The sequence below is a fragment of the Tachysurus fulvidraco genome, chromosome 6 (assembly GCF_022655615.1).
Source record: "Tachysurus fulvidraco isolate hzauxx_2018 chromosome 6, HZAU_PFXX_2.0, whole genome shotgun sequence".
In the NCBI taxonomy this organism is placed as follows: domain Eukaryota; kingdom Metazoa; phylum Chordata; class Actinopteri; order Siluriformes; family Bagridae; genus Tachysurus; species Tachysurus fulvidraco.
The window spans coordinates 15,153,220-15,177,438 of record NC_062523.1 but is presented as its reverse complement, the minus strand read 5'-3'; the positions used below and the strand labels follow the sequence as shown (position 1 = coordinate 15,177,438).

Genomic DNA, 24,219 nt, shown 5'->3' with positions numbered 1-24,219 from the left:
ATTGAGGGAGAGCTATGAAGAATTGAGATGTAAAGATGTGACTGAAATTGTTGACCACTAGTCCAAAATCTACAGAAATATTGAACTAAGGAAATAAGTCCATTGTGAGCGAAATATTAAACCTGCTTACCCATGATCAAATTTGCTGTAATGCACTTCAGGAAGCTTCTAATTTTTATAAAACAGTACAAAATCTATATTATATATAATTGATCAATAAATAATTTACTGTAATTAATATTTACAAATAAACAATTCTTCCATGATGTAGTCTGTTAACAGTACTCGATGCTTGCTAAGCAACAGAACAGGCCAAGATGAGTATTATATGTACAGAACAACGGCTTAAGTTTAAAGGTTTTTGGTTTATTACAAATTGTCACAAATTATCACAAATGATTGTGATCCAGACAGTGTTGTGTATATTGTGGATTTTACAGTGTTTGTTATTATATTGCAAGTATTCACCCACTTTTAGTCTCTCACTGTCCAGATTCATCAGCTGCAGTCCATCAACACCCTGTACAGTAAACTCAGGAGTATACTGGTCCATGTTCATGCCCATCAGCCAATGGCACACTTGTTGAGTTGTCCACTCAGAGACTGGTCGATTCTGCCACTGGTAGTCTTTCCCCATAGAGCAAGGCTCATTATCCAGCGTCTACCAGAATAAATACAACGTGTGCCCACACACAACATTAACATGGCTTTGCAATTTCAGTTACACTCTTAGAAAAAAAAGGTTGCGTCTTGGTTTCCATTATAAACTTAGAAACTCTGAGGAACCATTTTTTCCTAAAAGTGTAGTGATCATTCCAAGACTATATCTTTTTTCTCCATAACTATTACAGTGAAAATATTGTAAGCATTTCAGCCAAACATGCCAAAAAACAGGTCCAAAATGAGACACTTCCTGATCACAAAAGCAATAGCACTGTAGCATACACACAAATCTCTCTATATGCCTGCTGCAAACACAACCTTTTTTTAAAAATGAATCATGCACAAACACTACAAATATTTGAAGCCTCCATGGCATGCAACATTTAGCAACATAAAACAACACAAGACTTGAAATGGGCAAGAGCAACCAGACAGATTCACCCAGCACATCAGGTCATTTTAAAATAAACAGCACAAGAAACTTTGATCCAGCCTTCCAGATCAGACATGCAGCATGACATCATTCATAAATTATAACAAACCCACAAGCAACTTCCCCTTTCAAAGACAACTATTGACCTTGACAGTAATTTTGCGTGACAGGCCAGATACACACACACACACACACACAAACACACAGCGCTAAGTCTGAGGTGGGACAGGGGGTCACAGCACACCACTCACCTCACTGGAAGAGAAGGTTAAAGTGTGAGCTCGGCCTGACAGGTTGGGCTCTGTCACTAGCCCTGATAACTCTGAAATCGGACTGCCTGGTTTTGAATCATCTAGCACTGACATGCTCTGGAATGAGTTAGGAAAAACACAACATACATATATAATGTCTAGGCTAATGATTTAAAATCAGCTGTTTTTCACTCAGTGTGGGACTGCTTTCAACACTGATTCTGAGTGAAATTACACAGACTTTAAAAACATGCTGGGCTCGCTGATGTACTGCAACACAGAGCAGAGAGAACTTCCAGACTTGAGTCACACACACAAGTCAAATTTAAACTCACATGAAAAGAGAAATTGGATATTACAGAAGTGTTATTTCTGTTCTGTAAAAATAATTTACAGAGATCAAGAATCAGAGCAACCAATGCTGTCTACAGAAGGTAAACGTTCAGCGAGACCAACCAGCATGCACGACAAAAAAGTCTTTTGGTTCCAACAACAAATCTACATTAACACTACAACTATTACACGAAAACTAACATACTGCAACACATGCTAACATCACAGTGGAAAACTTTAAAAAGCGTTGGGGTCCACACTCAGGATCACTACAGCAATGTAAAGTGCAGACATGCTGGTAACCAGCTTTTATTGGATATTGAAGTAAATTCAGGCAGGAACTAAAGCATAACAGGGACACCGACGGGGACATGGCAGCATGCACTAATTTGAACCCAAAACAAATTACTACCACCATTCTAACTACACAAGTATGGAATAATAAATACTTGTGTGATGAGACTATGTTGTTAGCTTGGATCTAGAAATTAATGAATCGTCTAAAAGTCAAAGTGAAAAATACTGTACCAAATCTAAAGATCGACTGAACAGAGAGGACCGGGAAAGATTTGTCTGTTTGGAAAAAGGGATGTTAGTGAGTGACAACACTGCTATAATAATGACTAGACAGTTTCCCAAATATTTCTCAAAAGCAAAGAATTACATAAAAACCCATCATGCTCCCAGTGTCATAGATTTCATCATGCTCCTGCCAAGTCACCTCCTTCTCTTTGCCTCTTTTTTCATCTCTGACTCTCTATACTATTACACTCCCTCTTTCTTAGCTGTCTCCCTTTTCCTTCCTCCACGCTGCTTCTTATTCATCATTCCGTTTTGACACATCTGACACGCCGCTCACAGTTATTCATCAGCACTGAGCTCAAATACTACGTCTTATTTTCATGCATTTATCTAACCTGTGCTTTGTCACACACTGCCACAAATGTGGAAATAGTGTTGCCTTTTTTGGCTATGCAGCTGGAGACGAAACCATCCCTTCAGGGATGAAACCATCTCATATTGCATTATAAAATAAACTTTTTATCTACATTTAGAAGCTAACAATAATCCGAGAAACCCCATGAGGGAGATCTGCACAATAACCCAAGCGGAGATTCTAATTGTGCATATCCTTTTAAAATAATATATTTGTATATAATGTATAGTGCATTGTAAATATGTCTAGTAGTACACTGTGTGTACTGACTATGTATGAGCACATTGCATCTTTTCCACATTTGCGCATTTCACCTAGTACTAAGCATTTTGCACATTTTTCACCTGTATGTAAATTGTTCTAATTTCTGTTTCTTAACTACTGTATGTAAATGGTTCTGCAATTTCTGAAGCTCGCTCCCAAGAATTTCACTCACCATGGCACATGTGCTGTGGTGATGTGACAATAAAGGTGACTTGACTTGAAAGCTGTAGTAAGACTTTTGGCTCCAGCAATAGTGTGATATATTCACAAATGCTTTATGCTAAGTGACCCCATACTATGCTCCGTTAGACTAAAAAGCTCAATGTAATAACATCAGTGAAGGACAGCAAAATAATTTGACTGCACCTTGTTCTTGCAGTCCTGCTGCTCACTGGGCTCTGCTGAAGTTTGAGGGAGACTGCTTGTAGAAGATGAAGGCTCACGGTCTCTCTCCTTGTCCTTATCACCGAACCAAGAGAAAGGCATGCAGGTTGGGATGGACGCCAAAGACTCTGAGGGCGAGATATTTGGCCCCGACTCTTCCAGCAGCTCTGCTGAGCCTCTGGTTTTAAGAAGAAGTAAATTGTGAGTAAATTCTAATTATATTTTTTATTATAAATGTATTTTCTTTTTTTCCTCATAGATTTTGTGAATGTGTGCATTTTGTCCAGGATTGCAGAGAGGACATATGGTGAAAATAAGGTAATTAGGCAATTGTAATGAACTGCATTTGCCAGGTTTGATAAGATGTTAATATAAGGCTGCTGTTTACCTGCTGTCCAATGATGCTCGCATTGCTTCTTTGTCATGTTTCTTGCCTTTCCCACCAGATTTCCTGAGACCACTAGAGAAGAGCAGAATCATGATTCATTGGAAACCCACTACTCATTGCTGATCACCTTAAAGTCTGTCAGACATTTACTCCACTTACCCGAAATCAGGGAATCGCCTTTTAGATTTTCCTGCTCCATCACCGGGGTCTTCTAAAGTAAAAATATAAATAATTAAGACACATTTGAATCATAATGCTTACACATTAAATATAGATAGATTTGCCATGTGTCAAGTTTTTCTTAATGGAATACACTAGACAGTATTGCAGAGACGTTTCATACAGTGCATCAAATCACACTGGCTCAAAATCACACACCTATTTTATATGCATCTGTTACCTTTAACCTCTTTGCCTTTTCCTTTGGACTCTCTCTTTTTGACATTTCGGAGAAAGCCAGAGGGGGAAGAGTCTTTAGTTGGGGAAGAGTCTTTAGTTGGGGAAGTGCAGGGGCTCTCTGGACTGGTTCCAGGCGAAGACGGTGGGACGGAGAGCTCTGTGGTGCTTCTGGACGTGCCCACAGTTCGGGCAGTGCTAGGTTCCAGCTTCTGGCCATTAGATGGCTGAGAGAGCACTGGCAGAGACAGACTATCCTGTAGTGACCTCCTACGATGTTGGGGATCCTGAAACTCCTTCTCTTCAGCCTAGAAAGAGATAAGACCAAGACTGTATCAGAACATACTATCAAATAATGTAGTTTGCACTTCATAAATAATCATTAGTTGATATTCTGGCATTCATGCAAGGTATTGCTTTATAACGTTTTAGTCATATTTATATGGTCATATGTTGCAAACCTGAGTAAGACATGCCGACGAGCTGCTAATCTCTTTGAGTTTACTGCGAGATGGTGGCTGCCGTTTGGACTTTTGAGCTAGCAGGCCTTTGGCCCTATGGACACTAGTGTCCAAAAGCTTAGTCTCAGGCACGGATTCACTCAGGTCAGTATCTGAAAAGTACATTTTGAAATCTGAATGGCACAATTACTTACAGTGTTTTCCCACAGATGTGGGACAGAATAACTCCATCAGATGGTAGCTGTTTTCATTGCTAAAGCTATTATATGATAACTTAACAAGACATCATAACTATATTAACAAGTCCTTTTCTGTGGCAACAAAGATCATCTCAAATGCAGGCTCAGAGATAAAAAAAATAATAATAAACCATAATGAATAATAATTATAATAAAAAAAAATTACCAATCACTGCATAGCACTGGACTTTACAACCCTAGTTTAACAAAATGTATGTGCAAAGTCTCAGTAAGACTAAAAAAAAAAGGCCCTGCAAAAAACACATCCACACCAGCTGTGTGCTAGTATATACTTTATACTTATAATAGCCTATTAACATTTTTTCAATTTCTGCTGACTGACTATAATTTTAAAAAAAACAACATAAAATCATATCTGATTAATGCATCCAGTCTGTTTTTTAATCTGTTAATACCACATCATTATCCTAATTCCAGCAACATGTTCATTCAGAGTGGATTCAATTCTGCTACCGAAAACAAATATGATTTGCTGACACTGCTTAACAATTTAAAGCAGTCCAAATGGCAGATATTGATCCCTACTCCTAAGTAGTTGACAAAACTGCAGCAAATTACTGTTTACCTAGAAGTGAGTCTGCAAGTGTATTGTCTAAGTCCATAGACCCTTCACTGCAGTTTTCTGCTCTAGAGTCCTGAAGATTGTTACAGGATTCCAGAGCTTCAACCTACAAATAAATAAATAAACAAACAAATAAATAAATAAAATAAATCAGATTTGGAAAGTTGATAAAAAATGGAGCGTGACTTTATTACCACAACAGACTGCATCTACCCTTACCCTCTTCTGTAGCTGGTCTAGCTGGGCTTTGTAACGGCTTTCTGTCTCCTCCAGAATATTCTTTAGCTCCTCCTCCTTCTTCAAAAAGTCAGATTCTCTGCAGAAAACAATCATTTAACTTACACAAAACCTCTGATAGCTTTTTCCTTCATATATGTCTCAGTAGAATGCTGGTGAACCCTATTTACTTTTGCTGGTACTCCTTGAGCAGTTTCTTGGCTTTGCTGTATTTCTTGTCCAAAGATTCAAACTGGTTCTGAGAGTCAGTGAGCTGCTCATTAAGAGCTTTGCAGAGTGACTGAGCCTCAAGCCAGTTCTTCTCCAAGTAGTTGATTCTTTCTGAGTTCTCCTCAGCACACTTCTCTAGGTGCTCCTGCCGTTCCTCCCATGCTTTTCGGTCGTTCTCAGACGCCTTCAGCTACACAGCAACCATTCATACATTAAGTATAAAATGCAGTTTCAACCATTAAATGGTTCAAGAATACTACCACACCCCCTGAGTTCCAAAATATGCTCACTTCATACAAAGAATTACAAAATATGCTCTACATATAATATTAATCCTACAGCTTAAAATACAAATCTTGCCTCTAAAATAAAACTAAATACATGCCAGAATAATCTTTATAATGTGATATGCATTTATTTTAAAAGAATGTTTTTTTTTCAATAAGAACAAACAAATTGTTAAGCAAGAACATTTTATTGACATACAATACCTTTTCTTTGAGCTGATTGACGTCGGCCTCAGCTATGCTGTGTTTTATCTGAAGCTGGATGATAAAGAAAGCTTACTGAAAATTCAATATTTGGGGGAAAAACTCATTCCGCATTTTATTTAAATGTGCAACAAACTTAACTATTAAATCAAACTTAAAACTAGATGTATAAAGTTCGTCACGACAAACTTTGATGTTGGCTTTGACGATGCAAGTATTCGCAAAAAGGCCGGTGCTTTTTGGCGGCGAGTGGACATAAGGGTCAGTGTTACTTTTGGAAGCAAGTAGACAGAAAGCTAGGATGCCTAAACATTTGGAGGTAAGTGGAGACGAGCATATGATGTCATCCGAATACTCTTAAGGAAGTTCCCCACATTGGGCTGAGTGTTTTGATATGTCACATGTCCATGTTGTAAAAAGTTTTTTGATTTTGCATATTTTGGGGGGCGGGGCTGCGTCACAATTGAAAGGCCAATCGGTACACCAATTTAAAACTTTGTTCAGAGTATCACCCTAAAGGAGCTGGCTGAGTTTGGTGTAGATAGTTTGAAGGCTTGCAGAGTTATAAACCTCCAAAATTTATAACGGGAGTCTATGGGAAAAAAGGCCAATTTGAGACCCGGTAGTACTGGAACTCGGATCACTTAGAAAAGTAACAGCAACAAACTTCAGACCAGGTTCTACAACATATCTGAATTTGGTACATGTGGCTCGAAAGCCCTAGGAGCAGTTACGCTTGATCAATTTTTGTCTGTTTAAATAGGAAAACAGAATGTTGGCTTCTACAAAGCCAACATCATAAAGAATATCATAGGGCAACCATAACATAAGTACAGTAACATTATAAATGGTATATGTATTACAGGATTTATCCAAATTAAAACTTTTAGCAAAAAAAAATATATATATATGTAATATATATATATATATTTTTTTTTTCCAAAATATTACATACTTATTTGCCTTTACCAAAACAAATGTACTGAAATCATTCAGGTATCTGGAAGCTTTGCCAAGCTGCCAAACATATTAACAATTTACAAAAGACTGGAAGGGCTGCAGACCAGATGTGAAATGGATGCCTATGTGGATACAGTGATATAGGCACAACCTCTGGGCTAGTGATAGCTCAAGTGGTTAAGGCTCTGGGTTGTTGATCGGGGTTGAAGCCCCAGCACTGCCAAGCTGCCACTGTTGGGCCCTTGAGCAAGGCCCTAAACCCACACTGCTCCAGGGGCACTGTAATTTAGCTGCCCCCGCACTCCAACCCCAACCTCCTCAGTTGGGATATGAAAAGGAAAGAATTCCACTGTGCTGTAATGCCTATGTGGCAATAATAAGGCTTCTAACCCAAGTGGTGCTGGCATACAGACTTTTGGGATGCCATATAGATTTGGCTTTGCTAACATCTGGATTAGTTCTCTTGCTTACCTCTTTAAATTTGAAGCTAAGCTGAGCGGCATCCATATTTGAGGGCATGAACATCCTTTCATTCTCTGGCAAATCATACAGCTCGCCGGACCTCTTGCCAAAACTCGAGCTTACAATCCCATCTTCCTCTCCTTCATCCTCCTCGTAGTGTTCGTCCTGAAACAAGCACACAGCGATGTCACTGAGTGATTCACTCTCCGAAGGAAAGAGCAAATTACCAGAAAGGCCTAATTCCCAGTAGACTTCAAACACAGAATATTTCTATGTCTATGATTAGTAGATTACTTACAGTTATAGGTAGGTTTAACATACGTTTTACCAGAATACACACAATCTGATCAAGTATTCCAAATATTTAAAAAGAAAAGTGTCACAACCCTTCTAACAATTCGTAAGTGAATATATCATGCTTCAGATAAAGGCTGTACAGAGGTGAAACATGCGCAACAAGAGAGTGTTATCTGAGCACAGTGAATTTTTCTTTGGTGTAATCATCTGAACTCAAGGAAAAATAACAGCATACATTCCTGCCCTTGTGCTTTGCATATACCACAAGACTACAGAGCAAAGAGCCAACATTCACGCAACAGAATCCAACCTGACCTCAACCAGTCACTCCCCATTCAAATACCTCACAATATGCAAAAGACTTGAGCACCAGTTCTGAATGAAAACTAAAGAGCAACTAAAACATTCATCTAAACGGCAACACTTACAGATGTTCAACATTAAAAATTGCCATATGTAGCATTAACCTTGCTAACCCTAATCAGTGAAATAAAGAAAATATTATAGATGGCAGAAAGAAATGTATCTGAGAGTCTGATTTTTCTGTATGACCTGAAGCAGATATTTGGTGAAACAAGCTACCTAACAAATCTGAACAAGCTTCCTGTTTAATTTAAACTCCAAGCCCACAGACCCACCTCCTCTGTGGACTGTTCATATGGATCCTCCAGTCTCTGCTGCTGCTGGTGTCTCTCCTGCTCCAGCGTCTCACTGATCAGTCGGGCCACCTCACTCTGGGTCCCTGGTTTCTCCCGACCAATCAGGAAACTGCACATGGCATAACTGATAGGTTAGCAGAAAGGAAGTAGGTGGGTTTGACCTACATATCACTACAAGGTGTGTAGTGGACCTCAGGTAATGTTACTGCCTCTATGTGCCTGTGGAGGTTGGTGTGGTGACTAGTGTGTACATGCTCATATGTGTCTATGATGATGGAGGGTGGCTGTAGCCTTAGCATGATGAAAAGTTGCAAACAAGGTTGCGTTGTTCATTATAGTTAGCCAGACTGTGTGTGTGCCTCATTTGCCTGTGGTCAACCATTACCATACCAAGTTGAGCTCTACAGATTACTGAGGCAGTGTGGGGGTGGCTAAACAGCCCAGTAATTCTGTGAAGGTAAACTATAATTATATAAGGTAATCAGTATTAAAACTGTCTCTGCTCGCCCCACCTGTCTGTCTCCCAGGCAGTTACTGTTTCACACGAGTTTCCATTCATGTGTGGGTCAAGCCAAGAGCTCACACTAAGGTGTCTGTTGCTGTATCATGCAGGCATAAGTTCAGCACTCACCGAACAGTTCCCTTTGTGTTCTTGAGGACTGTAGCTGCAAAGAGCTGCGTCACTCCCACCAGACTGATGCCATCAACTTCTACGATCTGATCGTTCACCTGGATCCTAAATAAAAACCACCAGGTTTAAATACATCCATTGTGTAATATGGATCATAGGGATTTTGCAATATGTAACAGGGCAGTGGTATCATGGGGGTTAAGACACTCGATTATTAATTAAATGGTAGCGATTTCAAATCCCAGGACCTCCAAGCTGCCACTGCCCTTGAGCAAGGTCCTTAACCCTTACCTGCACAGTTGTATAAATGATATAAACATAAGTCTCTCTAGATGTGAGCAGCTGTCAAATGCCTTAAAATCACAGGTACTGTATAGTACAATGTTTGTGTAAGCATTCATAATGCTTCCAACGCTCAAAATGTAATATTAAATTGCCTGTTAAAATTCCTCCTGAAAGGCTAATTCTGACTGCATAGGTTGATGTTTAGATGAAATGTGATACGTTGTGATAAATGTGAAATGTGGCCTCACGTTTCCCATTCAAAAAAAAAATTATTCTAACAACAATATTTATATGCTGTGTCATCGTAAAAACAAAGCCATGCAATAACTGAAATCATGTCAGACCAGTTATTAAAACAAAATAATCTCCTTTAGTGTGTTACAAAATGCTTCTGCTTCATGTCGGAGCCCTGATGTTTCTGTTGGGGTGAAAAAAGATTGCATGCATTTTCCAGCTCATTTCATAGGGACATACCAAAGAAACTGCTAATATGTCAATAGAGATCTGAAGTGAGATTGTTTGTTTATGGGTTATAAAACACTGCTCTTATTAAAATCATATATAACATATTACATAGTTTTGAATGACAAAATCAATTAAATAGATTTAAGGTCAGAAAACTTTAGTTTGTAGATTTAGTTGTGTTTTTGCCAAGGAGAAGATAATGAACTTTGATGTGATCACTATTCACTATTGTCCTATATATAATTAAAACTGTTACACATAATGGACCAGTATATATGTGTAATCATGCAGGACTTTTTTTTCTGGAATCAGTTTAAGCCCAGAAAGGTATTAAACACCTCAGTGCCTTGGATCCACATGTATAAAGTGTTTTAACAACTACCGATAAGATTACCTCGATTCCATTAAGATATGAAAGGTAAAAACTAATCCTAATCCTTCTACAAGCAATCACACCAAGTCTCACCTGCCATCGCTCTCAGCTGCACCTCCTTCTGTGATGGTCTTCACAAAGATGCCGAGTTTTTCCAGACCCTGATCGGCTCCCACCCCCATGCCTATAATGCTGATGCCTAACCCATTATCACCTGCAGTACAGAGAGCAAGAACATCAGGAAGCTTCTCCTTAACTGTAATACTACAAAATGTTTGTCAAATTAAGAGGCAAGCTGTGGGAGTAAACTACCTTTCTCCATCTCCACTGGAAAAACGTCCATCTTCTCCACACGCTTCTCCAGCTCATACTCAGCAGAAGCTGCCACGGGATCCACCTCGTCATTGCGTCGGTCGTAGTCTTCATTCGAGTATGTTGTAAAGACCTAGAAAAGACGCACACTTACATGAGTATATATTTATAAAATACTAAACTGCCACAAAAGCATTTCTCATAACTATCATAATCTTAGGATTTAAGACATATTTACCCACCATATTAATCGGTATATAAAGACCTGTGAATTTCACTTAAAGGCAGGGTCTCCGATTTTTGAAAGCCAATGTCGACATTTGAAATCACCAAAACAAACACACCCCAACCCAAATGGGTCCCACCCCTGTATTTATAGCTCCGCCCACACATACATGCGTAACCCAGGCAACTATTGGAAAGAAATGTGTCTATCACAACTGAAGGGAAGAACAATACGATTGCAGAAAAAACAAACAAGCAAAAATGACACACAAGCATAATCATGCAAAGGACAAAGGCATATATTAGTTCTGTGTAACAATGCAAAACCAACGTTACTCACCTATCGAGAAGGAAAAAAGCGCCTCGGGGTCTTAAGTAAAGTTGGCCACATATTCACAGATTGGAGTTTCCTGAGTCATTAACTCCTGAGCTAAACGCTGTTACTAGCAAAATGCAGTTGTAGCTGCCTCTCTACATTACTACGATAGAAAAGAGGTGTTATTTGTGTAGTAACAGTGTTTAGCTCAGGAGTTATTGACTCGGGAAACTCCAATCTGTGAATATTCGGCAACTTCCTGCTCCTTCAGTTCTCTACAGCACTGGAAAGCTGATCCTATATTAACACGTCCTACTTCTTGCTTTATCGTAAGCCTTTCTTCGCTTTCTTTCTTTGTTTTTATCCTCCATGTCAATGTTAAAACCGCTTTCTGCTAATGTCACACATGCACACTGAACACTCTCTCCGCCGCATATTGACAAGCCCCATTTCTGCTCATTGGCTACACGCTTTTGATTTGTGTTTTGATATTTGTTTATTATTCGGCCCAACTCAGTTTTCTGAAGCATTTCTCAAAAATCGGAGACCCTGCCTTTAATCAAAGAGCTACTGTCCAGTTGAGTTATAAACATAGTCACAAGACAATATTCCTTTACTATTTACTCTAGTGAAGCTGTTGGAGCAAGGAAATAAAGCAAAGGCTGGTGTGTGCTACTGCTTGTAAACATGGGAGAAATTTTAGATATATCATGATAAATTATGCCGATACTAACCATTTCTCTAACGCAGAGTAACAATGTGTTGCACCTTTTCAAGAAGCACCTTTAATGGATGAGTTTAATTGCACATGATCGCTTCACAAGTACAAAGAGAACCATACACAAAGTGCAAAGGTGCAGAATATGCTGAACTTCAAGTGAATTAATTATGATAAATAATTAACCCAAACAAATGTTTCCTTTACTGAAAATTCGTTGCTTATAACAGGGACAGGGGCAAATCAGATCACTGCTCCACTGTGTGCTTTTGAAGCCTTTTTCTGGTTGAAATGGAAGTGGCCACATCTCTCACCCACCCATTTAGTGATGAAAACACATGTAAGTAAACATGCAGGCAATCACCTGAATTGCAACTTACCATGGCACATCACCTCATAACAACAAGTAGCACGTGCAATGTTATTATTCAATATGAAACCAATAATTATGGTCATAATTTTGGCAGCTAGATAAATTGATTATATTATAGTCAGGAAAAGATTTTAGAACTAAAGGAGTGACTGGATAACTTTACCAAGCTCTAGTGTGAATTCTCATTCAGCTACACCTTAATTCTCATGTCATCACTACACCTTTCACAAACACTGGTTTGCTATACATCAGTACAAATGAGATATCAAACTGAGCAAAATACAGGAAAGACCCTCAGCAGGGAGTTTATTAACAGGGAGGACTGTTTACATCAGTAAAGCTAGGGAAAGGAATAGTGTTGGAAAGAATGTGCACATTTATGGGACTCGGCTTACATGTACAAAACAGTCATAACGTCATGAAGCACACCTTTTTATTTATCATCAAATAACTCCTCTAAAATGTATTTTTTTTATAAGGAAAAGTCCTGATGGAGAGATAAGTGTCAACTAAACATGTAAATGTGACAAACCACCTTTCCCGAGAACATGAAGTACTGCCTTCTGTCATTCACTAACATAGGATTGGGCGGGTTAGAAATTGTACTGCAGTCAGCCACTAGATGGCCTCAGTCTGATTTTGGCTTAAAATTTGAATTGCTGTTATGACCTTTATCCTTATACACCATACACGTCATTTATCTCTGCCCACAATCCCGGTGAGCCGGCTGCTGATATTCATGCCAGTAGAAATGAAAACCTGATTTATCTCTTCATCTCTAAAAGAGTGATGCAGCAGCACTGTAGTCCGTTAGTCTGTCCAGTTCTCTCACCTCATCAGCTATACACTATGCTTAAAGTTGTTAGACTGTAAAGTTTCTCTTTTCGTGCTAATATCACGGTGAGTGGCACATTACTGGTCATCACTCAAATCACTTCTGTTCAGGATAAATAGATTGCCCAATAAAGCCGCTTTGCATTCTGGGACTTGGAGTCCAATGTTTGTGGTCTACGATATTTACAGTGGATTTCCCATTAATATTACACTGGATGCCATTGAAAATGGTGAGTGAAAAAAAAATCACTTGCCCCTTTGCTTTTCTTTATCGAAATCTGTTGTCCCTTCCATTTGAGATCATTAGGAATCTTTTTACTGTGCAACATGCAAACACTAGTCTCTCAAAGGGACAAAGAAAGCTACAGCTCTGAACAACAAATAAGCAACAGAGTGGCACTACAAATATCTCAGTATAAACCATATAAACTAATATAAACTGACATTTATTGTGTTTCAGGGTGGAGATTTCCTTCAAGCTTATGAAGGCTTATCTCAGAACCAAACCAAACCAGCTCCCTGACTATCCTCTCATTTACACAAAGTCTCTGATAATATCTTTAAGTTCTTCAGTAATCTCTGCTCAAGTAAATTAAACCATCTTAACTATGTATTACAAGGAACGTGGGGGTAAGAAAGAGTATGCCTGGTTGTGTGAAAAAGAATGAAACCCAAATACTAAAGGGAAAAGCAATAGAAATACTAGAAGCATTTGGAAGCTTTTAGTGGAATGATGTAACTCGGTAAAAATTTTCCCTCCACGTTTGAGGGACAGTTCCTTGGGCATGTTGAGGCTTGAGCAACACTCTACATACACGCCTTTCATTCTGTGAAGCTTACCTGCTGATCTTAGACCCGTTTACCCATGTGGTATAATGCTCACAGTAACTGCAGTGTTTAGGGGAATAGATTTCGGACCAGTCTGCAAAAGCACCTTTCACCTGCCTACTAATCCTCCTACAGTGCATAATCAAAGCCCATACTGACAAAGGCTGCCATGCTGAAGGAACAGAGTGGCTCACACATCACTCTGTCTGTCTCTGTCCAGCCCACTTGGCTGCTGATCCAAGAGCTTTTTTTGTCCAAAAACAGGCCATGCTGAATAAATTGCTTGTTAAAGATGAGGCCTAATATCATTCCAGGGAACTGAAGGCTATGATTTGAGGGGTGGAACTGGTCCTGGGTCAGCTGCCATTTACAATACTGAACTCGAACCGCACTAATCCATGTGAAAAGCAGAATGAATGCACTGGTTCAGAAAGAGAAAGAAGGGGAGAGAGACCATGAATAGTATAAGAGTAGGCCCCTTGTATGTAATGCCTTTAATCCTGGTTCACTCAGTCCATGTCCTGCATCAGACTGAAAAGCAATAGGAAAATGTCTTTAAGACCCTGAAATCAAAACTGACTTAAAAACCCTCAAAGTTTATGTTCACAACTTAGATATAGGCTTCTATCGATATGCAAGGATGTTTGCCTGCTCTGAAGTTCCTCTGACCTTGCAGCACACACAAAAAAGCATATCTTTCCTCAGTCATATCCATTTCCACCGTGTAAATCTCCTGTCTCTCTCATTAACACACCAGAAAATACAAAAACGTGTAAAAATGAGCCAAGCTTTCTGAACCAGTTTTCCATTACATAAGCCTTTTTATATAAGATGCATCAATAACTTCATTGTAATCCTGGACTGATCAGTTAATTGATAAAACTGTTGCTTTATTTACATTTACAGCATAATCTTATTTTAAGCCAATATACATGCAAAATAACTGAAAGGCAGGGAGGACATCGATCATGCGGTAGCGTTTCCTGATTAGTTGTGATTAATTTACCTGCTGATATCAGAGCCTGGTACAGGATACTGTAACTGTAAAAAATATAAGAGCTGTGAATATGAGTGCCTGATGATTCCCAGGCCTTGGCTGAACTTTCAGTAGCACAGTGGTTATACTTGGCCTCACTCTTCCCCTCTACACTCACTCTTTCTTTCATTTCTTTCTTTTTCCCCCTCTTTGACTTTCCTGTTGCTATTGACTACTTCAGTAAATTGGAACAATGTCCTTTTCTTTTTGGTAACCTAATCGTTGAGACTGTGTGTTCACACAGTCTCTTTATATGAGACAGAGTGTGTGAAAGAAAAAAACATAAAGAGAAAGAAAGAGACAGACAGAAAGAAAGAGAGAGCAGTAGGTTATCTCTAGCTCTGGTTACCTTTGAGGAAAACTCACCTTTCAATCTGCTTGGCCCCGGCTCGCTCGCTCCTTCCTTCCGTGTGTGTGTGTGTGTGTGTGTGTGTGTGTGTGTGTGTGTGTGTGTGTGTGTGTGTGTGTGTGTGAGTGTGTGTGTGTGTGTGTGTGTGTGTGTGTGTGTGTGAGTGTGTGTGTGTGTGTGTGAGTGTGTGTGAGTGTGTGTGTGTGTGTGTGTGTGTGTGTGTGTGTGTGTGTGTGTGTGTGTGTCTGTGTGTGTGTGTGTGTGTGTCTGTGTGTGTGTGTGTCTGTGTGTGTGTGTGTGTGTGTGTGTGTGTGTAAGACTGCTTTTGAACCATCAGGACCGAACAAGACAGCAAAGTTTTGCACTGAATGCGTTGCGTGAGAAATGATGGGAGGAGAGGAGGAGATGAGTCCCTGAGATCAGAAAGCAAAACTTTCACACTCTGCATAATAATATAATTTGGCAGTGAAGCATAAATTGTGAATCATGTGAATCACTACGTAAAAGCAACCTGTGCCCTCCCTGGTCGGTAGCTGATGTGCAATCGAGGAGAGATTCTTAATTTTTCCATTCCATATTATTAACATGATAATCATCAGTTTCTCATTAATCTTTGTGGCACTTTTACATAATAGGTCCCAGTGTGTGAGCTGTTACTATGGAAACAATAACATTAGAGCAAATGCATCATTCAGGTTATAGCCAGATCGACTGAGTGTTTTTCTAACCTAATAGATTTAAGAATTGAACCTTGCTCTGGTATAAGAACATAATTTCTTTAAAAGAAGTCTTTATTTGTCACATATATAGCACAGTGAATTTTTTTCCCCACATCTGAGGGTTAGCGGTGCTGGGACTCCCAAACTTAACAGTTGAGATACCATTGCATCCACCTAATCCTCTACCGCTTTATATGAATAAGACTTTAAGAACATTAGTGGAGTTTGAGAAACAGCACCTCATCATAACTATTTAAATGTTATGATATAAACTAGCAATATCACCCACTCCTAATTTCAGGAGATAAATATACACACAAGTATTACAGGATTTAGTCAATAAATCTATGATTTATAAGTCGCATCCATTCCACACTTTTGCCAAATTCACTGAACAACATGCAGCTCACTGTGTGCACAGGGGCATTGCCATGCTGGAACATTCTGGGTCACTTATACAAATGTGTGATTTCATTTTTGTCACACACATGGGTGTGATGGTCAACTATCCACAGAAATTTGGCCAAATAGTGTAATTTGTTTAAAATAGTGTAAATAGACCTAAGCCTTATTCGGACGGGATTAGTTTTGCGTGGGGACATGGGGTAAAGTAATTATTACCCGAGCTTCTCTGTGATTTTAGTCCCGTCCGAATGTGCCATCTCGGTAATCATTAAACTGTTTTATTATATATATATATATATATATATATATATATATATATATATATATATATATATATATATATATATATATATATATATATATATATATATATGCACCATGGTCTCAAACTGCCTCTGAAACCGACGTTCTCACCAAACCGAGATTAAACACAGCTTTTCCTCCCTGCTCCAGTTTCGCGTTTTTCTTGTTGGCGCCATGTTGTCTGTTTGCGCACGTGATAACATAAAGCAACGTCATACGCACATGGCGACAAGGAGGTTACCGTGGTGCGTAAAGCAAGTTACCCTCCTACTTCTGCTAGTTTTACTGAGATGTCTTGTCCCGTGCGAATTGGCCACTTAATATTACAGACATCCTGAGGTAAAATTGCATTACTCCACGTCCCCAAGTAAAACTAGTCCCGTCCGAATAGTGCTTTAAAATTGCATTACTCCACGTCCCCATGTAAAACTAATCCCGTCCGCTTAAGGAATACAAAAGATTGCACAAATTTCCAGGCCAAGGGTTTTGGCAATGAGATATGCTTTCAAGATATATGGCTTCTGCTATGAGCTTAAGTGTTGTGTCCTTGCATCTCAACGAAGTAACTCTGAATAGCATCTGTACAGTACTGTGTAATATGTGTTTCTATATTTGTCGTCACGCTTAAATGATCAAGATATGATTTTAATTATTTTAATATTACATAAAGATAACCAGAGTAAATACAAAATGCAGTTTTTAAAAAGGTGATTTCATTTCTTAAGGGATTAAAAAAAGCTGTTAAACCTACCTGACCGTACGTGCTCCCCACCCCCCCTTTTTTTTCTTCTATGAGCAATCTGTGTTTAACCACATTATTTGTGAAGCTGTGTTAAATTTTACTCGCCACACCCAGGCCTGATTACTGCCAGGCCTGTTGAATCAAGAAATCACTTAAAAAGAAAATGTCTGGAAAAGTGAAGCATGCTAAAAGATGTTAAAAAGCAACACGAACAATTCAAGAACAGATGAGAAACAAAGTAAGTGACTTGTATCAGTCTGGAAAGGGTTACAGAGCCATTTCTCAGGCTTTGGGACTCCAGCAAACCACGATGAGAACCATTATCCACAAACGGAGAAAACTTGGAACAGTGGTGAATCTTCCGAGGAGTGGCTAGCCTACCAAAATTACTCCAAGAGCACGACGACTCATCTAAGAGTTCATAAAAGAACCCAGAACAACATCTAAAAGAACTGCAGGCCTCACTTTCCTCAGTTAAGGTCATTGTTCATGATTCAACATTAAGATTGAGACTGGACAAAAATGGCATCCATGTTAGAGTTCCAATGCTGAACACAAAGGCTCACAATTGGCAAAAAAAACATCTTGATGACTTTTGGGCAAATATTCTGCAGACCGATGAGACAAAAGTTTATCATTTTGGAAGGTGTATGCCCCGTTACCTCTGGTGTAAAACTAACACCAAAATTCCTATAGAGCATTGTGAAAGACCAGTTACCAGTTATGCCATGTTATCAAAAACACTTGATTGCAGGTGGCACAACCAGTTATTAGGTTTAGGGGGCAATTAATTTTCATATTAGGCCGGGCAAGTATGGACAGCTTTCTCCCCTTAATAAATGAAATCATTTTAAAACTGCATTTTGTATTTACTCTGGTTATCTTTGTGTAATATTAAAATCTGCTTGATGATCCGAATCATTTTAAAAAAATTCTAATGTGTATCTGCAAAGTCAAATGTGTTGTGCATTTCTCATTCTGAAAACAATCATGTAAGCAAATAAATTCCCATAACCAAAGTTGCTCTACTGTCAACCAGGTTGTGGTTTTAATTCTAAGTATTCAAATTTATTTACTTGTAATAAACCAACCACATTTAAAATACACTCCCTCCAGGAAATGGTGCTGAATCCAGACATCACTGCAAAGCTCGCAGCTCAAGCCCTTGGTGACGTGAGCATGGTGTGGTGGTGACTCAGCTGTAAAACAGAGCTGGCAAGACCAAAGCTAATATAGAATACAGTGCAGAAAACCTTTACCATGCTTATTAACTTGTCACTTGATTCTTTTTAAATTCAAACCATACATTGCAAATTTAAGATGTGGCTGAAAAGCCCCAGCGCCATCTGCTTCACATCTGCAGCCACTGTACTACTCCACAAAAATCCCCCTTCACTCTCTCCACTCCCTGTAAGTCAACATTACTCATTACTGTTCATCTTCTACTACAAAGACTGTTCCTCCTCCTCTAACACACACATACTGTACACGCTGACTAGTTCCATGGCTGCTCCATGAGACAGAGCCAGCATTAACGTAATTCAAAAACAAGTGAGTGAATGAGAAAATTGAGTTATATTATACTATACTGGCTACTCTTTCTTTCCCTTTCTCCGTCTCTCTTAGTTACAATCTAGGTCCGCCTCCCAGTTTTGGTCTATCCATCTCTCTGACTTTCTCCATCTTGATCTGGCTCTCTCAATGTGTCTTCATCATAGTCTCCCTATGTCTTAATTATAACCTCTCTCTTTGTTAAATCACACTCACTGTTTCAATCACAGCTTGTCTCATTCTGTGTTGATCTTGGACACTCTCCATTCCTGTGTCTAGCTTGGTCTTGCAGAATTCCTGTACCTTAATTATCTCCTCTCACTTTCGGTTTTGATGACAGTCTTCCCTTCACTCCATCTCTCTCTCTCTGTTGCAATCACAGTGTCTTTGTCTCGAAAACTGTCTCTGTTGTGATCACTGTCTCTTTGCCATGATCGTGGTTACACACTGTTTACTCACAGTGTCTGTCTCAGTCATGTCAGTGTCAGTGTCTGTCAATCTCTCTCACAAACAGTTCTGTCTGATTTGCTATTCCCAGTGGAAAAATCCTAAACATTACTTTCCTTCTATTTGGTTTTAGGTTAATGGACAATTATGGCAATTATGGCATAATTCATGAGCAGTTCAAGTAAAACAGCCAGATAGTGGAAACTGCTGGGTCATGGCAGAATGTGCCACAAAAATTGTTATTATGGGCAGTTATTATAGTCATAGCTATAACCAAAATACATCCCTCACAGCATGCATCTGAGGGGTATATATATATATATATATATATATATATATATATATATATATATATATATATATATATATATATATATATATATATATATATATATATACACACACACACACACACACACACACACACACACACACACACACCATCCAATTTACTTTGCTACTCTGAATTCAAATAAATTCTTACATGTTTTCCTTTGTTGCTTTACTTCATTATAACTAATCTACATAAAATCTCAAGTTGGATGTTATACCAGTGGCTTGGAATACCAAAATGGTTACCAACTAATGTGAACGCAGAGTAAAGCCATCTTGGACCAGTTTCTATGAGTGTACACTGTTTTATTTACAGTGCAGTCAGCCACATCAGCCTAAACAGGAAACCTGGAAGCTGTACACAGTACTAGTAAAATCTGAAATGAAACATTTTAGGTTCTGTTCATCTACACAATAAATCTACCAGAACATACAGAAATGGATCAGAATAAAAGCATTTACAGTTCCCTTTAAAAAAGTTGTAGTAATCTTGATTTCCTGACCTGCTGGCAAACTAGTGTGTGGAGCTTACTGTCACATCACAGAGCGTGACAGACCTCCTGCTGACACCAAATCTCTATCAGAGCTGCATTTTCAGAATGACAGAGAGAGACACAAGATTAAGCTATTGTGTGGAAATTCATGCTGCCTGACAATAGATTGTGTAATTTTGTTCTGCAGCTAGTACAATCTGCCTACAGGCTATACTTATAATCCTGCAGCTTTAAAGCAGACATTCACAGCTGTAAAGGGATATGATCCAACAATCTTTTTTTAATTTTCCAGTAAAGACCTCTCTCTTAACAGGTATGCTTTTGTCAGAAGATCACATATTTCAATTCTTTACAATGTCACAACTATCTATAAGAGCAAGTGTCTCTGCCAGTCAGAACACTGATCAATCATGGGCCTCTATTAGGGCTGGGCGATATGGCTGAAAACTGTGATATCGGTGTTTCATATCGGTCGGTATCGATAATCATTGATATTTTTTATGACCCAAAAAATAAGGAAGAGGAGAAAAATATATTACGTTTTAACATTTTTATTTTGAACTTAACCTTCCTCTGACCATAATCCCCTCAGTTATTAAGACAGAAATGTCAACAACCAGGAAAACTCAAATAATTAAAATGTAAACATAAGTCTAAAGTCACAATGAACACTTAACAATTCTCTTAACATTTAAGGTGCAAAATAAAAGAAAATGTAAGAAATGCTTAATAAATTGTAATAAAATAGTGCAAAGTGTTAAATATAAACAGAGAAACCTGAGAATTTAATGCCAGTTTAGTACTAGGAAGTTCCCTAGCTGTTCACCTTCTGGTGAATAAAGTGTTTTAAAATATGTGCAGTGTTTTGCAAACATAAATAAAACTGAGGTAGACTGAGATATATCTGTAATATAAAAACAAACCTGATACAGTACAGTAACATTGTCTGAAATATAAAACCTGCAGAAATATGAAAAAGTAACTCAATTTATTCTTACTCTAATCATACTTGAGGTTGAACTATTCACTTTTTTATTGCACTCATTTTCTGCTGATCAGTCGCCGGTTACTGAAGAGGAATCCAGCAGACAAGCACGAGACAACAATATGGCACAACCAAACATGATACTGTTACATGATTGGCTGTTAGCGTGTCACTCCCTACGTTGCTAGGTTACCAGAGAGTGAGTGCCTTTGTTAATGCAACCAAACTTGCTTCACGGCCTCTGTTTTCTTCCTACGAAGAATAAAAAATATAGAACGTTTTATCGAACACATTTTTTTTATTGATATTGATCACGTGTCTATCACGATACATATCGTTATCGTTTTATCACCAGTCCTAGCCTCTATACACCTGTGTATGCAGAATGAGGCAGTTTGTGCTTTCCTCTGAGCGTTCAGTCGCCATTTGATGCATAAGAATAAGCAGCAGATCGAAAATTTTTGGTGGCTGATTTCATGTTTCCAAAAGGAAGATTTCTGTCATCTTTATATGAGAGCGCTAGCTATAGGGCAAACTGAGAAATGACAAATAGCTGAATTGGGGAAACAGTAATGTTTCTTTTACAGATACACCTCAGGATGGCCGGTTGTATGATTTAATAGGGTTAGTGTCTGAACACATTTACAGCCTTTTTGATTCCTAATGTTAATCTGGAAGGCAGCTAATTTAATAAAAATGAGCTACATTTATGAGAAATGTAGCCAATATAGCATCTGAGCTGTAGTTCCAGGTCAGATTTTCAGTTTCTGCTTAAGTTTATTTTTATTTTTTTTGCCCATCCAGGACCTACTGGAGGTGGAGCTGATTAGACCAATTGGCCAAATTTTATAGTGTGATTTACCCAGCAATTCCAAAAGCATGTTTTAGATAGATTTTATTTATCAATGGTGTGGACTAGAATAAAGGAACATTTCCGTGTTGTTTTCTTTTTAACCAAGTAGTGAAACCAAATCTTCATGGGAGTGTGTTTTGTACGTGCGTGGCATGCTGCTCCTGGCAAAGTTTTGAAGCATGAATTTGTGCTTTGTGATTCATGACTGCTGTTCAGTTGCATGCCACGTGCACCTGTTTTCACAAAATATACATTAACGTCATATTCATGGCACCAAGCAATACAAATGCATTGTCTTGCTCACACTTAGGTTCATTTTTGGTGTTTTCATTTCCTCTGGAAATGTGTCTGAAGTGTCCCATACACATCTGAAACCAAGCCTACACCATTGTGTGTACCTTTATTTGGGTAAATCCTTGTTAATACAGGAAGAACACACCTGAAATTATCTAAGAAAGCAAATACAAAACAGATTCTAAAGACTAAGAATAAAAAAGACAAAAGCATAACTGATCAACCTACTCCAAGTTACTGTTCTGTGTCAGAGACTAGAGCATTCAAAAAAGACAAGTTGTCAAACAGCAAAATAACAATAAAGAAAGAGGTGAATTAGTATTCATTAGCCATCTCCTGTGCCACTAGTCCAGGTGTTTGGACTAAATACAGAAACTGGTGGAGAGGGAGAGAGAGGGAGAATGTGTGCGTATGTGTGCGTGTGTGTGTGTGTGTGTGTGTGTGTGTGAGTGAGAGACTAAGGGCATGAGATGAGGGCTGAGCTACATTCCACAGGATGGAGTAGAGATAGGGAAATGGAAAAGACAACATAAGCGAGTCCCAGCTGATGTGGGAAAAGTGCCCCATTTCTGTTTCCTCTCTCTCTCTGAGAAAAGAAAGGGTGGAGGAAGGGATAGGGAAACATTTGGAAAACTATGAATAAAAAATAAAAGGAATCCGGTGATGGAGAAAGATTACTAAGAACACTCCCAAGAGCACAGCCGATTACCTGTTCACGTTACAGTGTACAAACACAGAACATTTACTGCCGCCATGCCCGTCTCCTCTATAGCCAATCTGATCAGGGTGTGTGTGTGGGAGTGTGTGTGGGACAGAGCGAGAAAGAGAGAGAGAGAGAGAGAGAGAGAGAGAGAGAGAGAGAGAGAGAGAGAGAGAGAGAGAGTGAAAGAGAGAGTCAAGCACCAACACAACACCTTCATTCCTGATTAGCAGGTCCAAACTACTGCCTGAAGACACACTCAGAGGTGGCTTGTATTTTTGGCTGTGTGCACCTACTGTGACAACTCCTGTGTGTGTGTGTGTGTGTGTGTTAGGCCAACCAATATAAGTCTATAATAATGAAAAAGATGATATGTACAGACACACTTCCCTACTATATTGTGAGAATATTCCATCGACAATTCTTAATAAATCTAAATAAATGAATAAACTTAACCATAGTAAACAAGTAGAACTCCATGACAGACACTGGTTAGGATGCACCTGCTGCCAACAAGTCTAGTTCTTCTTGTTACTAATTTGAATGCCTGAAGAAATTCCGCTTAAAATATACTTAAACAGGAAGGACCTTAAAGAAAATATTATTTCAGGCATGACCTTGCTGTGACCTTGAACCTATTTGGATCGATTCCAAAGTCTATTCGCTTCATCTGCTGGTTAGCTGACCTTACAAATCCTACTTCTTGAGATATTATGGAGCTAACCTGAGAACCTGAGAGATGAACAACCAGAAAACACAATGCCTCTAGTGGCAGACCCATAACAACAGGAAACATTTTAATACTTTCAATTTATAAATTCACACTGCTTCATTACAGGCTCATACAAGCACTATACATACAATACTTTCCTCTAAACAGGAAGAATACACTTTACACAACCTTTGGCTTTGAAGCACCAGCAGCTTTGAAGCACCAGCAGCCTGTTGAGCTGGCTGGGGCTGTGTGTGTATGTGCCTGTAAGTGCAGAGGAGATCTTGG

General features: G+C 38.8%; 1 protein-coding gene across 4 annotated transcripts in view; it reads right to left on the bottom strand.

Moving 5' to 3' along the window:
* ppp1r9ala (protein phosphatase 1 regulatory subunit 9A-like A) overlaps positions 1-24,219 on the bottom strand; it is a 32,816-nt gene that overhangs the window by 1,470 nt on the left and 7,127 nt on the right. For 2 of the 4 annotated variants that reach the window (XM_027164431.2, XM_027164430.2), the window contains exons 3-19: positions 10,715-10,847; positions 10,496-10,616; positions 9,280-9,384; positions 8,628-8,757; positions 7,702-7,857; positions 6,271-6,324; positions 5,740-5,969; positions 5,552-5,648; positions 5,336-5,438; positions 4,511-4,662; positions 4,054-4,357; positions 3,813-3,864; positions 3,654-3,725; positions 3,248-3,443; positions 2,209-2,253; positions 1,348-1,464; positions 473-661 (exon numbers count right to left, since the gene is read on the bottom strand). In XM_027164431.2, the coding sequence (XP_027020232.2) occupies positions 473-661; positions 1,348-1,464; positions 2,209-2,253; positions 3,248-3,443; positions 3,654-3,725; positions 3,813-3,864; positions 4,054-4,357; positions 4,511-4,662; positions 5,336-5,438; positions 5,552-5,648; positions 5,740-5,969; positions 6,271-6,324; positions 7,702-7,857; positions 8,628-8,757; positions 9,280-9,384; positions 10,496-10,616; positions 10,715-10,847 (2,256 nt within the window). The remainder of the gene's footprint in view (positions 1-472; positions 662-1,347; positions 1,465-2,208; positions 2,254-3,247; positions 3,444-3,653; positions 3,726-3,812; positions 3,865-4,053; positions 4,358-4,510; positions 4,663-5,335; positions 5,439-5,551; positions 5,649-5,739; positions 5,970-6,270; positions 6,325-7,701; positions 7,858-8,627; positions 8,758-9,279; positions 9,385-10,495; positions 10,617-10,714; positions 10,848-24,219) is intronic. The other 2 variants (XM_027164432.2, XM_027164433.2) reach the window with 2 other exon arrangements.